The sequence below is a fragment of the Schistocerca americana genome, chromosome 2 (genome assembly GCF_021461395.2).
Source record: "Schistocerca americana isolate TAMUIC-IGC-003095 chromosome 2, iqSchAmer2.1, whole genome shotgun sequence".
NCBI classification, from domain to species: domain Eukaryota; kingdom Metazoa; phylum Arthropoda; class Insecta; order Orthoptera; family Acrididae; genus Schistocerca; species Schistocerca americana.
This window is the reverse complement of record NC_060120.1, coordinates 636,780,146-636,798,735: the sequence shown is the minus strand read 5'-3', so window position 1 is coordinate 636,798,735 and position 18,590 is coordinate 636,780,146. Positions and strand designations below refer to the sequence as shown.

The window sequence follows — 18,590 nt, the reverse complement described above, 5'->3', positions numbered from 1 at the left end:
CGGGCTGGGGCACAGAACCGCATAAAGGTAATGAGGTGTTCCAGGGATGGATGACGCTGATGACGTTGGAAGGCTCATATGACAGAAAGATCGGAAAATGGTCACTGCTGCAGAAGTCGTGATGCACCCTCCATTGGACAGATGGTAGAAGGCTAGGGCTGCAGACCGAAAGGTCGATGGCTGAGTATGTGCCATGTGCCACACTGAAATGTGTGGGGGCACCATTATTTAAGAGGGAAGGTTCGAGCTGTGCCAACACTTGCTCAATGACAGTGCCTCCTCCTGTTGCCACCAATCCACCCCACAAAGGGTTATGGGCGTTAAAGTCGCCCAGTAACAGAAGTGGGGGCGGCAGTTGGGCTGTCAGCACAGCCAATACATGCTGTGGGACATCACCACCCGGTGGGAGATAGATACTGCATACAATAACACCCTGAGGCGTCCACACCCGAACAGTGACACCCTCTAAAGGTGTTTGAAGAGGTACACACTCGCTACAAAGAGAGTTCAGGAGGTAGATGCAGACTCCACCAGATATCCTCACATAAGCTGCTCGATTGTTATAATAACTCCAATATCCATGGAGGGCGGGGGTTTGCATCGCCAGAAACCAAGTTTCCTGGAGAGCAATACAGAAGAAAGGGTGAAGGCTGATAAGCTGGGGAGCTCAACAAGGTGGTGAAAAAAACCACTGCAATTCCACTGGAGAATGACATTGTCCGCAGCCAAAAAAGGGATGAAGGGACCGAGGAGGCAGATTATGCTGCTGGGTCACCTGCTGCCACCGATTGAGTACCTGTGGGAGTGACATCCATCGTGTCTGAGGGTTCAGCGAGATCTAGGTCCTCAGCGGACGCCAGGATCTCTACCTCATCCTCAGATGCAGAGCTTGTAGGTAGCAGTGGTGTGGGTGCCACCACAATTGCCTTGTTCTTAGGGGTCTTCTGTTTCGATTTCTCGTGCTGTTCCTTGGATTCCTCTAGCTGTGAGGGATTCTTTGATTCAGTCTCCAGGAGTGACGAGGACTGCAAAGCCCTACAACGAGCTACTTCTGGCTTCTTCAGCTACTGGCGGGTGTCTGCTTTGCCACTGGTAGGAACCTGGGAAGGGAGCGATCCAAGAGACCCCTTCCTAGTGACAGAAGCCAAAGAAGACTTTCGCGGGGGGGGGGGGGGGGGGTGCTGCTCCGGAGGTAGGTAGTGCAGGAGTAACAGGGAGGGAAGTGCCCCCCACCATCAAGGGGACAGGTGTGCTCTTATGGCTCTGAGAGCTGACTGGAACTGGTGCAACTGATCAGGCTGTAACGGTAGTGATAGCAGTGGCATAAGATGCTTTCACGCACATGGGATGGATCCTTTCAAATTTCCTTTTAGCCTCAGTGTAGTCAGTCAGTCCAGGGTCTTGTATTCCTTTCCTTCTGTAGAATCCTACAGTCCAGCGAGCAAGGGAATGGTGGTCTCCACAGTTGACACAGATGGAAGGCAGGGCACATGGAGAATTGGTATGGGATGGACAACCACAATCTCAACATATAAGGCTGGAAAAGACATATGGCTGAACTTCCAACACTTAAAGCACTGCATCAAGGGAGAAATATATGGCTTGACATCCTGGTGGTAGACAATCACCTTCACCTTCTCGGGTAATTTGTCACCCTCAAAGGCCAAGATGAAGGCACCAGAGGCAACCTGATTATCCCTTGGTCCCTGATGGATGCTACAGACGAAATGGCCACCAATCGCTCTAAGTTGGTGTGCAGCGCATCATCGGACCGTAAAAGAAGGTCCCTGTGAAAGGTAATACCCTGGACCATATTTAAGCTTGTATGGGGCGTGATAGTAACAGAAACATTCCCCAGATTGTCACAAGCGAGTAATGCCCGTGAGTGAGCAGAGTATGCTGTTTTAATCAGGACTGACCCAGACTGCATTTTAAACAAACCTTCCACATCCCCAAACGTGCCCTCTAAATGTTCTACAAAGAACTGAGGCTTCATGGACACAAAGGATTCCCCATCAGCTCTTGTACATACTAGGTACTGGGGCGAATAAGCTTCACTGCCATTCTTAGCCTTTCATTCCCCCCATGGTGTGGCCAGGGACAGAAACGATTTGGGGTCACACGTGTTTGCATTACATTGAGCCCTGGAACGCTTAGAGACTGCTGGCGGCTGGCCACCAGCAAGAGAAGATGTGCCATGCTTCATTGCGTGTCATCCACCCTGATGCCACCCACACTGACCAAGGGCCCTCCCCGCAGGCACCACCCAGCTGCAGTGAGGGCCACCTGGCAGCATGGCCATTTCCAGGAGTCCCGATGCCCCAGGGATATAGGTTCAAAATGGTTCAAATGGCTCTGAGCACTATGGGACTCAACTGCTGAGGTCATTAGTCCCCTAGAACTTAGAACTAGTTAAACCTAACTAACCTAAGGACATCACAAACATCCATGCCCGAGGCAGGATTCGAACCTGCGACCGTAGCGGTCTTGCGGTTCCAGACTGCAGCGCCTTTAACCGCACGGCCACTTCGGCCGGCAGGGATATAGGTATCTACACCTTGGCATAGGTGTGGAGTTAACGGCGCAGGCATCAGCAGAGCGATTCCTGTGTTGTCAGTAGGCTACAACCAACAGGGTACATGGCGGTCCCACCACAAAGGACTAGCTGCCGTGCTGGATATCAGGTGCATAGAAGCCCATGGTCGTCGTCGGCGCAGAAAGTGACACAGCATATTGGATGGCGGAAACTGCACCTAGGAATGTATCCTCGCCCAAGAGATGGAGAGTGAACGGGACTGCAATGCGACAGCGAGAAGGCGGGCTAAATATCTCAATGCATGATGGACACGATGCACCATGTAAGGCGACCTTCCCCAGTTGGCTCGCTCTTCGGAAAAATTTGGAAGTATGGAGGTCAAACCCTACTGGGGACCATCACATAAAGGTCGAAACATATGACACTCTTTTAGTCGCCTCTTACAACAGGCAGGAATACCGTGGGCCAATTCTAACCCCCAAAACCGCAGGGCGGTGACCTTAAGTGGAATGACCATATAAAATAGATAGTGGGAAAAGCAGACACCAGACTCAGATTCATCCGAAGAATCTTAAGGAAATGTAGCTCATCCACGAAAGAAGTGGTTTATGAAGCAGTTGTTCTTTCGGTTCTTTGTATTGTTCATCTATCTGGGATCCTTATCAGGTAGGACTGATACAGGAGAGTAGATCAAACGAAGAGAGGCACGTTTCGTCACGGGATCGTTTAGCTGGCATACTTTACAAGTGAGGCGTTGTGCATCATGGAGAGATCTACAACAGAAATTTCGGGAGAGCACTTTTCAGGACGAGTCAGACAACATATTACTTCTCCACACATACATCTCGCGTATTGACCACGAGGAGAAAATTCGAGAAATCAGAGCCAATACAGAGGCTTACCGACAATCATTATTCCCACGCGCTATTAGCGAGTGGAACACGGTTGGAAGGATCAGATAGTGGTACCGAAACTACCCTCCGCCACCCACCATTAGGTGGCTTGCGGAGTATGATGTAGATGTACATGTACATGTAGATGAAGGGCCAGGCCGCTGGAGGCTGGTCACCAGTCTGCCCGGATATAAACCAACCGAAAATCTATGGGAGCATCTCGATCGGGCTGTTTGAGCCCTGGATCCTCAACCGAGAAACCTAGCGCCACTGGCCATGCCACTGGAGTCGGCATCGTTACACATCTCTGTCGGTCCTTTCAAGAGCCTCATTGGCTCTCTTCTTGCACGTCTCGCAGCGGTCCGCTATGCAAAAAGTTTGTTTTCGTGTCTGTGGCGGTCACATGTCAAGCTGATGTTGCTGAAGTACATCAGTTCCACATGGAATGAGAGTTCAATCATTCATGCCTGTTATGTGATGGAAAACTCTATCACGTCTGATAAAGAATGGATTAGTGCTTCATAGTCTAACACTTTACCATTCTGTCTGCGTATCCGAGAATAGGTCCTGTTATAACACCAGCTTCGTTATACACCGATCTTCCCTAACAACCTAACCCTAAGTCCTGTCACGGGAAAAGCCACTTATAACACCAACCTGCCGTGGCACAAACTAATATTACCCTCTGAGAGGATTCTGAAATTTTGACCGCCTGTGTGTCAAACGGATAAAGGTAATTTTGAATATACTGCAGTTAACAGGAAAACTAAACAGTATCTAACTTTGGGGTTTAATGAAAGTAGTAAGCCGGCCGAGGTGGCTGAGCGGTTCTAGGCGCTACAGTCTGGAGCCGCGCCACCGCTACGGTCGCAGGTTCGAATCCTGCCTCGGGCATGGATGTATGTGATGTCCTTAGGTTAGTTAGGTTTAAGTAGTTCTAAGTTCTAGGGGACTGATGACCTCAGAAGTTAAGTCCCATAGTGCTCAGAGCCATTTGACCCATTTTTTTGAAAGTAGTAAAATGCATATGTGAATGAAAAAACGAACGGTCGCCAGCCTGATTAGGCACATTAATTTGGAAATATAAGTTTAAGAAAATTGAATATCTGTCATTGAAGTTACTTTCATTAATATTCCCTTTGAAAAGCAACCAGGATACAAATGGACACAGGGCACTCTGAGCTGTGGGTAGCGGTAGTCACCAATAAAGCACATACTAGTAATCATAGAAAGCAAACTCGTACCAAACTCACACTAATAAGAGCTACACTCAAATGTTGTTACTTGTATCAGTACTGAAATGTTCCTGCCAGAAGTGCAGAACTAAAATTGGCCTGAAGGGGCTTCTGACTTAACTGAAGTATCAATATCACAATCGCACTGTTTATACTACCATTTTTAGAAATATATCAGATTTCCTTAGTAGTAATAATAGTCCATTTATCTTTTTAATATGTGCAGAATATGATGAGGATCCATAAACTAGTTTGGTGTCACTAGTCAAGCCCTAATATTACTTCAGTAGCAAAGGCTAATTCAAAGAAAATTAACTCCTAACTTCACTTGGAATAGAATGAAATTTTCACTCTACAGCGGAGTGTGCGCTGATATGAAACTTCCTGGCCGATTTAAACTGTGTGCCGGATCGACACTCGAACTCGGGACCTTTGCCTTTCGCGGGCAAGTGCTCTACCGACTGAGCTACCCAAGCACTGGCCCGTGAAAGTCAAAGGTCCCTAGTTCGAGTCTCGGTCCGGCACACAGTTTTAATCGTCCAGGAAGTTTCACTTGGAATAGTTTATATTTTTACTTTTCAAGTCAAATCATTCAGCACCGAGCTAAATTAACTTCAAAAAAATCGTTCATTATAGTAATCAAGGCTAAATTATGTTTCAAATAAGTTTAACTTATTTACCGTTTTCATCATCTGTAAAGTAGGTATTTTGACAGAAACATTTACAGTCTGGCACTGAATTTATGCAAAACGATACTTCGCAACAATTTGAGAGAACTTTAGCAAAATTCTAACTAACTTCAACTTCTGCTAATCCTGGCACATTTGACAAATAAGAATAAATCACTAATTCATTTGAAACATGATACTCGGTTTTATAAATACTTAGGAGAGGACCCTGCATAGGTTCATGATCAGGATAGGAGATATGATTGTAAACACGGTGTTTATAGCACTTGGATTATTATTAAAATCACTCACACAAATTATCTGGTCCATGCTCTGATACATATCTGTATGCATGAAGTTGGTGTAGCAGTGGCAAAGCGGTGGTGGCAAGCGACATGGCGGCTAACTGTACTCGCGGCACTTGATGTTTGAATGCTCTACAAAATTTCTTCTTGGTGACGAATTTTTAACGCGTTAGATCCATTCCTTACGGCCGAGAGTACCATGTAACAGCCAAATCCACATTTGAGGCGAAATTCCTTGCAAAGCGGCTTCCAATTGCCTTCCTTGGTACCGTCGATGTGTACCGTGCAACGGCTAGCCACTGACCGCGCATCGTTCAAACTAAGGAGCCGCCCATTTCGACCGCCAAAAGCACCTTCTACATCGCGCCAAGCCACTTCCGTTGCGAAGGTGCTTCCCTACATCTTTTACATTTTACGATATAAGTGCCCTAAGCATGAACCAGTCTCGAATAACATTGTTTTTCTTTTAAATATACACATATTATAAAATGTCATTATTTTAAATATCATTTAGCTTTTTCCATGCATAAATTACAGAACTCTAAACTTTCCTGTCACGAATCAATGACCTTAACTAACAAAGAACACACACTTCATAATTACAGTTACACAGTTACATAATATAAACCTACTTATAATCGATATAAGTGTTACTCTGTGAATGAGATGACATACATCCTAATTCTCAACGGCCACATTGTACGGTCGTCCAACATCCCATACCAAATGAGCTAAAAGTAAGACTTCATGGCGGACACGCAGAAACAATTGCACGTTTAGACTGTCCCACAAATATGCCGATTTGAACCGCAGTGAAAATCTTTGGGGTGCTGGAACAATGCGTTATCCGTCAGATACAGTACCAATGCAATCCGATCGACCTGGGTGCGTTCTATATTTTGTTGTGAATACGACGAACAAGAAGAGCGTTTCTGAATAAGAAAAATTTGTTGCCATCAAATGTAAATTTAAGTATTATGATGCATTTTAGAATAGATTTTCTTAGAGTATAGCATCGTATGAAACTGAGATTTGGACGATAAGCAGTTCACACAAGAACAGAATAGATCCTTTCCAGATGTGGTACTATAGAAGAACTACTGGAGATTACTGAAGATTAGATGGATAGATCGCGTAACTAATCAGGAAGTACTGAATAGAATCGCGGAGAAGCTGGAGGGGAATTTATGGCACAGCTTGACTAAAAGAAGAGTTCAGTTAATAGGTTACACTATGAGACTTCGGGGAACCACCAGTTTAGTATTGAATAGATGTTTTGTGGCGGTGTTCGTAGCGACAAGCAATTCGCTGTAGAAACGGCTTACGAACTCACCGCCACACTTTTAATAGCGGGCCGACCGGTCCGCTGGAACAGTCAACAGAAAGATGAAAACCCAAACACTGATTAAATAAAAGTCGATACTTCTCTTTATTAACGAAGATACAGAAACACAGTAGTGAACTCTGTGTCTACAGAGATCTGTCTAGTTCGAGTCGGAGCGGCTAGGTCAGCGTCGGCTGACGACAAACAACAACTCTGCTGCGATGAACACACAACTGACTAGCAAGTACACAATTCGGTGGCGAGTATACAACTGAGCGGCGAATACAGAACTGTCCTAGCGCTCGCGACTCCAGCGCTTAAGAAGCCAGAAGCCAGCGGTGGCGCGCGCAGACTTGCGGCGATTTCCTGTCTCGCTGGCGCTGCTTATGCGGACGGCGTCCGGACTTTGATGCTGCCAACCTTTTGGCAGCGGGCTTGGGTGGCATTACTGGCTAGGATATAACACTCCTCCCCCCCAAATCGCCGCACCGTCGTTGAATAATGACGTGGCGAGCGTCGACGGCGGGGGAGGGGTCTGGCCGCAGGCGTAGCAGAAGAGACCGGGGCGGAGACTGTTGTCGGTGGCAGTCCCCGGTCCGCACCCCAGCATTGGCTGCGCGGGGCCTCGGGAAACACCGACTGAAAACCGAGGTCAGGGTGCACGCCTGTGACCACGGGCGCAGCTTCTGGTACTGGACGCGACGAGGCGTCGGGACCCACGAAGAGAGGCAGCGTCTCCTGACGCTGCGTCGACGGCTGCTGAGTGGGCGCCGGACAAGGCGCTGCGGGGTCAGACTCCTTGGGGGTCCCCAAGGAAAGCGGCTGCAGGACAGGCTGCACAGCCACCGCTTGGGAAGGTGGCCCGGCTGAGGGGTCGACGTCCATCAGCTCCGAAGGCGGTGGCGACTGAAGAGGGACCGCAGGCGCCGGAGCGACCACCTGGGGCGCTCCCGGATGAAGCTGCGCGGGAGGCATCAACGGGACGGGCTGTCGGCGTGGTAGCGGCGACGGCTGCTGCTGCTGCCCTGGGGGCGGCAGCGAAGTCGGAAGGCGCGGCTGGAACCCGCCGCGGACCAAATCTGTGGACAAAGAACGAGCGGCAGAATCCGGGCGGCCAGCGCGGCGCAACTGGTTCTGATGCCTCCTGTGCACCCCAGTAGCACCTTGAACAGTATAAAAACCGCGACCCTGGACGCTTATCACGGTACCACGTTCCCAACGACGGCGACCGTGATAAACTCTGAAAAAAACGGCGTCGTTGCGCTGAAAACGCGTGCGATGCTCAGAAGCGGCGGGTCGATCCGGGGGGTGCAACAACCGTAGTAGGGTGCGATGACGACGGCCGTGGAGAAGCTCCGCAGGCGAAGGGCCGTCGCGTGGCGTGGTCCGGTACGACGACAGGAACGTGATGAGGGCCTACTGACGAGAGTGCGTAGCACGAAGGCGGTCCATATGATCCTTGAATGTGCGTACAAAACGTTCCGCTGCACCATTCGATTGAGGGTGGAACGGCGGAGTAAGAACATGGCGATTGCCATTGGCAGAACAAAAACTTTCAAATTCAGCAGAGGTAAATTGTGGACCATTGTCAGACACTAAAACTTCTGGAAGACCCTCAATACAAAAAATTGAAGTCAACGCCTGTATAGTTTGTGCAGACGTTGTAGACTGCATGGGCACAACAAACGGAAAATTACTAAATGCATCTGTCACGATGAGCCAACGAGAATTCCAATATGGACCAGCGAAATCAATATGTACTCGCTGCCAGGGACCGGCAGGGCGTGCCCACTCAAAATAGCGTTGAGGCGGAGCAGCTTGGTGTTCGGCACACGTCGAACAATCTGTAGACATCTGCGTAATCTGCTTATCAATGCCGATCCATGTACAATGACGGCGGGCAAGCTGCTTGGTGCGGACCACTCCCCAATGACCTTGATGCAACAAGTCGAGGACCTTGGATTGGAGCACTTGGGGAACCACTACACGAAGCTGGTCATTCTCGGTGCGTAACAGCAAAACTCCGTGCGAAACAGACAACAGATGACGTTGCGGATAATAGCGACGAACCACAGGATCCGATATGTCCTTTGCCTTGGACGGGCAACCACGTTGAACAAAACGTAATAGTAAACTCAGATGAGGATCCGTAGCTGTCTCACGTGCCACCTGACGATAATCAATCGGAAAATCCCGGAGGGATTGATGCTCATCGGCGTCAATCTGATGGCAAGAGTCGTCAGAGGAATCGAAGACATCATCCGCAGCAATCGGCAATCTAAAAAGCGCGTTAGCGTTTGCATGCTGAGCTGTAGGGCGATACAGTATCTCATACTGGTATTGTGATAACAAAAGAGCCCAACGTTGTAGTCTCTGAGCTGTCCGCTGAGGAACTGGTTTAGACGGATGAAACAGTGACGTCAGGGGCTTGTGATCTGTTACTAAATAGAATGGTCTACCATAGAGGTAGTGATGGAATTTTGTGACACCGAACACAATAGCCAACGCTTCCTTGTCCAATTGGCTATAATTACACTGAGCTTTGTTTAGCAATTTAGATGCGAACGCAATAGGACGTTCGGTGTTACCGACTCGGTGAGACAACACAGCACCGAGGCCGAAAGAAGAGGCATCACAAGCTAACACCAGAGGCTTGTTAGGGTCGTAATGGACCAGACAACGATCATTCAATAAAGCCTCATTAAGCTGCTGAAAGGCTGATTGGCAATCAGCTGACCACACAGACGGAACATTCTTACGGCGGGGACGATGCAACGGTGCAGCAATCTGTGATGCATTAGGTATAAACCTAATATAATATGTCAATTTGCCAAGAACCGCTTGCAGTTCATGCAGATTGCGAGGGGCGGGCAAATCACGAATAGCTGCTAAATGTGACTGGAAGGGATGAATGCCTTGAGCATTTATAACATGTCCCGGATACTCCATCTCCGTAAGGAAAAATGAACATTTATCGATGTTGCAACGTAGGCCTGCCTGAGACAACACTGTAAACAAACACTCCAAATTACGGAAATGTTCAGCAGGCGTCCGACCGGACACAACAATATCGTCCAAATAGTTGCAACACGATGGCACATTAGCCAGAAGTTGTGACAAAAAACGCTGAAAAACAGCTGGAGCTGACGCACAACCAAAAGGCAAACGCAGAAAACGGAACAACCCCAACGACGTGTTTATGACAAAATACTGTTGTGATTGCTCGTCGAGGGGCAATTGCAAATATGCTTCACGGAGATCAATTTTGGAAAAGAAACGAGCTTCCCCTAACTTATCCATCAGCTCGTCCGGTCTAGGCAAAGGAAAAGAATCAATGACAGTCTGAGGATTAACTGTCGACTTAAAATCAGCACACAAACGTAACTTGCCAGACGGTTTCTTTATAATAACTAAGGGAGAAGCCCACTGGCTCGCTGAAACGGGTTGAATAACACCGTTGTTTTGCCAACGACGAAGTTCATCTTCTACAGGTGCCCGGAGGGCTTGAGGCACTGGACGAGCACGACAAAATCGAGGCTGAGCATTATCTTTTAACGTAATATGAGCGGCAAAGTTCGCAGCACAACCTAGTTCGTCTTTAAATATGTCACTGTATCGCTTACACAAATCGGTTATGCTGTCTTGAGGAACAACAACAGAATTAATTTGCAACACATTGTCTTGGATAGACAGGCCAAACAAGTCAAAACAGTCTAATCCGAAAATGTTTACACTGTCTGTAGCGCGGAGCACTGTGAATGAAACTGTTTTTGTATTTCCACGGAATGTGGCTGGCACGCTACATACACCTAACACAGGAATTTGTTCTCCACTATAAGTAGCCAAAGAATGTTTTGCCGCTGAAAGTTTAGGGCGGCCGATAGCCGCATACGTAGCACTATTTATGAGAGTCACAGACGCACCAGTGTCTAATTGAAAATTGAAGGTCTTATCCTGGATGCGGAGCTTCACAAATAGTTTATTACACTGTCTCTGAATCGGTGCAGTGGAGGCGGAAGACACAAAATCAGCGCGTTTAGCGCGTGTTCGCTGCTTACGACAACTCGTGGGTTGGGCGGGTGGAACAACAACTCCCGCTTCACTTGCAGTCTGTACATTACTTTTTACAGCGTTTGAATTACGCTTGGGTCGCATAGCAGAGGGCTGGGTGGGTGGCTTATTGCGAACAAGTTTATTACCCACACGAACCGTGGAAGAGTCTTTAAATACGACCTTCTGGGCGGGCTGGCTTTGAAGAACATGAATATCCATGGGCTGGGCAGCACTAGAATTGTTCTTGCGTTTACGCAAACAAACAGTCTGGATGTGTCCTTTCCTTTGACAAAGTGACAAACCGCGTTTCTTAACGGGCAACGTTCACGAGGATGAACAAGAACACACTTAGGGCAAGACTTAACTCTATCATTTTGCACACGCGGCTGACGAATGTGTTTAACATGACGCGGCCGGCTAGTGTTTACAGTCTGACTCTGCCGGTGGGGCCGCGGGCGTGACATGACTTGCTTAGCACAGGCAATTTGAGAAATACATGGCTGATCTAACTCACACTCAGCATAGTCAAAAGTATCTTGGGCTTCAATGATGTTCATCACAGTCTCTAATGACGGGTCAGGCAACTTTAAGATAGCAGCACGAATACGAGAATCTGCAATGTTTTGAGTAATAGCGTCTCGTAACATGACATCACTGTAGGAAGCTCCACACACAATTAAATCGGCACTGACGGGTGAGGCCCCGTAAATCTGTTAACCACTGTTTATTAGATTGATGTGGCAGTTTCTTTAATCTGAAGAACTTGAATCTGGCTGCTGCCACATGAACTCACGACTCGAAATACTCAGCAAGCTTGTTAACAACAACGTCATAGTCTAAAGCTTCTGGCTGGGATTCCGGGAACAACTTACAAAGTAGTCGATAGACTTCCACGCCTGCAGTGGAAATTAAATAAAGCTGCCGCTCAGTACCTGTGATTTTGTAGACTGTCATGTGCGCCTGCAACTGCGCGAAATATTCTCGCCATTCTTCTCGTGATGCATCAAAAGCACGGAAAGGTGGTGCTGCCTGTGCTTGTTCCTTTTGTGTTGGAGGATTAGCCGCTTGTTTGGCGATTGCGTCCACCAGACTTTGTATTTGCTGACTTTGTAACAAGATCAACTGTTGTAATTCGGCAGACATAGTGAACACAAATTAAACCAGCCCCCAAAATTTTATCGCTATAATTAGTATAACCAGAAACAAGTTGAACCAGCCCTGCACACGAGTTCGGAAGTCCTCGTCGCCAGTTTTGTGGCGGTGTTCGTAGCGACAAGCAATTCGCTCTAGAAACGGCTTACGAACTCACCGCCACACTTTTAATAGCGGGCCGACCGGTCCGCTGGAACAGTGAACAGAAAGATGAAAACCCAAACACTGATTAAATAAAAGTCGGTACTTCTCTTTATTAACGAAGATACAGAAACACAGTAGTGAACTCTGTGTCTACAGAGATCTGTCTAGTTCGAGTCGGAGCGGCTAGGTCAGCGTCGGCTGACGACAAACAACAACTCTGCTGCGATGAACACACAACTGACTAGCAAGTACACAATTTGGTGGCGAGTATACAACTGAGCGGCGAATACAGAACTGTCCTAGCGCTCGCGACTCCAGCGCTTAAGAAGCCAGAAGCCAGCGGTGGCGCGCGCAGACTTGCGGCGATTTCCTGTCTCGCTGGCGCTGCTTATGCGGACGGCGTCCGGACTTTGATGCTGCCAACCTTTTGGCAGCGGGCTCGGGTGGCATTACTGGCTAGGATATAACAAGATGTATGGGAGTTAAATATAGTAGAGGGAGACCAAGAAATGAACACAGTAAGTAGGTTGAAATGGATGTAGGGTGTATCAGCTATTGGGAAATGAAGAGGTCTACACAGCGTAGAGTAGCATCAAGAACTGCATCGAACTAGTCTTCAGATCTGAGAGCACAACAAACCACACCGCAGTCGTTTACAGTTCCTTTACTTGTTACTCATTTCTAGGAGGAAGGAAACTATTTTTAGTCCGGTGAGTTTACTGTTAGTATGATTGCATGTGGTATGCTGAAACTATTTAATGGACCAAGAATCGAACCCGAATCCCTGGATCCCGCCCACTGTGCACTATGTATTACGTGGTCTGAGCAAACCTCGCGGACCAACTGAAATCTCCAACTTGTCACAAGCCCCTTACAGCACTATCCGTAAGAAGCAGGGATCCCGTTTCGAAGACGTATCTGTATTAAAATTTTTACTTGTCACACGCAATCATCACAGCAAATGTTTCACCATCAAACACTGATGAAGATGTAGCCCTCCTTCTCTGTCTTTCTTAATCTTCCCATTGGTTGTAGATCCTACAGCTCATTCTACTGATAACTCTTTCTGATGCCTGATTTCTTTTTGCAGGGCATTTCCTTCTAAGAAGTTTTTGATGAGGCTCATATGCCAAATTACTTGTCCATCTAATTTAATCAGTATCTTTGTCCCTTTAATTGCTTTTAGAAACTTTTTATCACATTTTTCTTTCAATCCAAATCTCTCTTGCTCCTTTTCTTCCTCTTAATTCATCCTTCACAATTATAGCTGAAAAATCTCGAAATAAATATCTACAGCAATTTATTTCTTGTGTCTATATTAAAACGTCTGTTTGTTAATAAACTGCTTTCACATCTGAAGGCTTGTTTGATCTTTGAAATTCTACTTTTAATATCCATTCTACCGGAGCCGAGCTGGTTGCTTGTGTACGCAGTATTTTTTTCTGGCAGTCATCTAAAGAGACAGAAAACTTTGCCCGTTCATTTTACTATAAGAGATCACGTTTTCTTCCATTTTACAGTTTTGGTTTAAATACCTCAGACAGCTGCCCATAAAGCAAACTTCTTTCTCCTGGTAGTGGAATTTGATGAAAGAATTGTCTGTTTGTGGCTCGTATACGGCACTTCCACCATAAAGCCTTTTACCTTATTGGAAAATTACAAAAATTTTTGAGTATATCATTTCAAAACTCAGCGCCAGTTTCAAATGTATTGTGAATGTGAAAGTGTCGTTGGAAACAAAACCAAATGCTTTGTACTCGAAGATACCTAAATCGCTTCATGGAATTTTAAGGCTCGGTCTAGGTCGCTCCCATGTCGACCAGGCGATCTGATAAGGTATTCCTGTATATTCTGCAGTCACTTTCAGTGAAGATAAAAAGTGGAAAATTTAATTAAATTGTAAAGTACCCTACGTATTAACCTGCAACCAAACTACTGTCCCTGCTCTCCATCAACATACCGCAGCGCCCAATAGCGGGCAGTGCCACCGCCACCCCGTAGCGCACAGCTTCGTCCGCCTCGTGAGGTGGCGTCACGGGCTCACTTCATTCGATACCGTCGTAGCTCAGTGTGGGGCAGAGCGGCACTGGCCGGCGGGCTGTGACGTTGTGCACGGCTCTGCAGCCTGGCACCTCTCTGATGTATTAACAAGCGAAGAACTGCTCAAACTTAGCACGCAGGGCTCATTTACAACGGAAAACATCATCTCGGTGAAAATTCTAACTGCAGAATTAGTTTCACTCAAGACCAGAAAAAATTATGTAAAATACCTCTACACTAGGACATCATAAGTGTCTTTGACATCTCTCGTCCACCCTCACATAAAATTTCAAATAAAATTAAGTCAAAATTAATTATTTCATATTGAACTTCCATTTCTTTCTCAAATGTATAATAATCTCAAATTAATCTATTCTCATATAGCGATCATAATTTTCAACCTTTGGGTATTGTGGCATTAAATTAACTCTACCAGAAGCCTTCTCTAGGTAAATGATGGCAGAAAATGTTTTCCTGTTAATCTGAATACTAGTTTCTCAAGTCATTTCTAATGCCATGAGAGCTACAGCGAGTTCTTCTCCTTTCCTAAATAAAATTGTATTTTTTTTCCTAAACGTGGGTTGATCTGAGCTTTTAGTCTTTCTTTAACAATATTGAACAGAATTTTTGATGTATGTTCTATGCTCTATAATGTGAACAACCATTCGCATTTCCCTTCTTGGGCATGGTAATCGTTTCCTTTTTATTAATTTCATTCGTAGTGTTTAATTCTTGTAGCACATACACATACAGTAAAGAATTATTTTTTTTTGCAATGACCGTAAAGCCGTCGGCATACGGACCGTGCATCCGAACGTTGAGCGTTGAGCGTGCAGAGTTTCTGACGTCACAGTGTGGAATACCACGTTGGGAATGCCTTCCGAACGTACAGAGCAATACCTAGCATGTCAAATATTATGACTAATCAAATGGCAGAACGCCACCTACGTCACGTGCACGCCATCTCCCTTTGGTGTAGAGTTGCGAGGCGCCATTTTGGCCTCCATTTGAAGCCCGTATGTACGAGGTGCATTCAAGTTCTAAGGCCTCCGATTTTTTTTTTCTAATTAACTACTCACCCGAAATCGATGAAACTGGAGTTACTTCTCGACGTAATCGCCCTGCAGACGTACACATTTTTCACAACGCTGACGCCATGATTCCATGGCAGCGGCGAAGGCTTCTTTAGGAGTCTGTTTGGACCACTGGAAAATCGCTGAGGCAATAGCAGCACGGCTGGTGAATGTGCAGCCACGGAGAGTGTCTTTCATTGTTGGAAAAAGCCAAAAGTCACTAGAAGCCAGGTCAGGTGAGTAGGGAGCATGAGGAATCACTTCAAAGTTGTTATCACGAAGAAACTGTTGCGTAACGTCAGCTCGATGTGCGGGTGCGTTGTCTTGGTGAAACAGCACACGCGCAGCCCTTCCCGGACGTTTTTGTTGCAGTGCAGGAAGGAATTTGTTCTTCAAAACATTTTCGTAGGATGCACCTGTTACTGTAGTGCCCTTTGGAACGCAATGGGTAAGGATTACGCCCTCGCTGCCCAGAACATGGACACCATCATTTTTTCAGCACTGGCAGTTACCCGAAATTTTTTTGGTGGCGGTGAATCTGTGTGCTTCCGTTGAGCTGACTGGCGCTTTGTTTCTGGATTGAAATATGGCATCCACGTCTCATCCATTGTCACAACCGACGAAAAGAAAGTCCCATTCATGCTCTTTTTGAGGGATGAATTTTTTCGATTGGCTTAATCCGTAGGCCGCCTTGCACTACTTGCAGTAAGATATTTTGCCCTTTCTTCTTTTAAGTTTTGTAATTCACATGTTAAGATTCTGCTACTGAGCAGAAACAGTGATCAAGCAAGAATGACCTTAAGGTTGTACTAAAAAGGGAGAATGACGAAATAATTTTTATCTTATATGGAGTATGGAGAACTATTGTAAATTTGTATCGTACTATTTGTAATGGAACTTTTAAAGCTGATGTCCTTACTGACTGGACATGTTACTTTCCTTCTTGCCTTATTTTCACAGACAGAACAGCCTGACTAGCATATGGACAAGAGAGAAAAGTACGTTTTAGTAGAGCTAATATGGGAATTTTAGGCCCGGCCATTTCATAGACAATGTGATTTACGAGTTAGATACAGCCGACAACTGCCACCGGAGCGCGTTGCGATCGCGTATATCACGTTGTCGCCCACGTACCGTATGCACAGGTCGCATCGTTTTTGAACGTTCAGCAGCACGTTGAACTCGGCACGCTCAGCGTTGGCGTTTAACAGCACGGTCCCTGTACCGAAGGCTTGAGGCTGAAGATAAGCCCAGCTCCCTGCTGTATCCCTCCCCTCAGAGGAGCTGGTCTCACAGCATCGTGGAAGAGCCTCTGCAGAGGAGGGAAGGAATGGGGCAGTCTGTGGGGGGGGGGGGGGGGGTGCTTAAACGTAGATTATTTCTAAAGAAGCAAAAATTCTGTCTTTACTACCATGCCGATTTTTTCTATTATTAAGAAGAAAGAACACGAATTCAGGTAACTTTTACCTTTCGAAACGCGTTGTGACCTTGATGTTACATAGGGCATATAATTTATAGTTTTGGTTTCATTTCACTTTATTTCAACAGATAACCAATTTCGGCCTTACAGCCATCATCAAAGCTTGAAAAAAGCAGCGACACAAAGGCGCCTAACGCCTACACATCCTCTACGTAGCTGTTCTTTAAGGTCTATGATGGGTGTGAAGACGACACTGGTTATCTCTTCAAATAAAATTAAATATAGCCAAGGCCGCTTAGTCAACAGTTAATTAGTAACCAAGACTAGGTTAGAAAGATGAAACCTCATCTGCTTTTCATATAGTAGAAAGAATCTAAATTACAAAGTGATAGTTTTTTAGAAATAGATTCTGAAGATATTAAATGGCAGGGAAGTCCAGTCCAAGAGGGATAAAGAGTATGAGCCAAAGGAAAGGATGAATTAAAATACATTGCAGCAACAGTTACGTTTACAATAAAAACGGTATTCTCTACATTCCATGAGTTAAATATGCACATGTGGTTGTCAGATGTGACATTTGAGTTACATTACACAAAATTTAAAAAAAAGTAAAATTGATGTTGTGCACTGTTGATTGTTAGTGAATCATAGCTATGTCATTAACCAGATTTATTTTTTGTTTGCAGGGTAACAACGTGGAACACTCGCAGCTAGCCACATGGATCGATAATAAATCTGTCAAATATTTATAAACGTTGCAATACATTTTATGCTCTACATGTAAACCCCACCACAAATATAATGATGTACCTGAGCCCGACAATATTCAGTGATTGCGGTTCATGCCTTTTTTGTTACATATTATATCCTTCCTATGCCTGTATTTTTTAGTCATACTTCATTTCAAGAGGTCAATTTGCGTCGATCGGGAACTGGTAAGGGATAGTTAACAGGAAGAAAAGGTGTCGCTGCCAAATCCGACCATGCTACCGAAACGAAAAAGTGACTATTCACTTTATGAATATTAAAGAATTTCGAATATAGGAGGAAAAATGTTTCTTTCAAACGATAACAGTACATATCATTTACATCGTTTATTGATTATGTAAGTAATACATTTCGTGTTCGTATTGACAGCTAAATTTATTCCAGTTTCTTCCTCAAGTCTGCCATTCTCATATTGGTTTCCCGAGTTAATCTTTCACTCTATGACAGATCACGGTGCCATTTGTAACTGTTAAAATAACAATGTGTTTCAACGACTGATGCAACAGACTAAGAGTGACGATACTGACTTGTCCACTGACCACCCGCGCGAATACACTTATAATTACTCACTGTTACTTCACCAGTCAACAGAAGCCTTCCAGACTCACACTTAATCACAGCAGCTAACTGTTAAAAAAAATTTTGTTGTGACTCAGCTGCACACAACCGTTCCACGCAAAATCCAAACGAAGACTCCATCCAGTGTTTCCACTTAGGATTTTGGTTTTACCCTAGTTTCTTTCGGAATTATACCTGAATTACCTTACAAATCTTAAAAGTCCCTAAATTTAACATATAATAAAGAGCAACACACTATTTTAAACACTTTTTAACATGAAATACCTATAGTACACTACACAAAAAATTCACAGAGCCACAGGATGAGAAGCAGAAGCACTACGTTTACACCTTCATACTGTGCATGGCACTGTTGAGCTTTAAAATTGAGAAATTTTGAATGGAGGAGCCCATTAAGGGT

The 18,590-nt window shown here is 45.6% G+C and overlaps 1 protein-coding gene across 1 annotated transcript in view; it reads left to right on the top strand.

Annotated features, from left to right (window-relative positions):
- LOC124595738 overlaps positions 1–17,657 on the top strand; it is a 191,766-nt gene extending 174,109 nt beyond the window's left edge. Inside the window, exon 5 of the mRNA XM_047134614.1 lies at positions 17,530–17,657. Coding sequence (XP_046990570.1) covers positions 17,530–17,534 — 5 coding nt within the window. The 3' untranslated portion in view covers positions 17,535–17,657. The remainder of the gene's footprint in view (positions 1–17,529) is intronic.
- Positions 17,658–18,590: the final 933 nt, after the last annotated feature.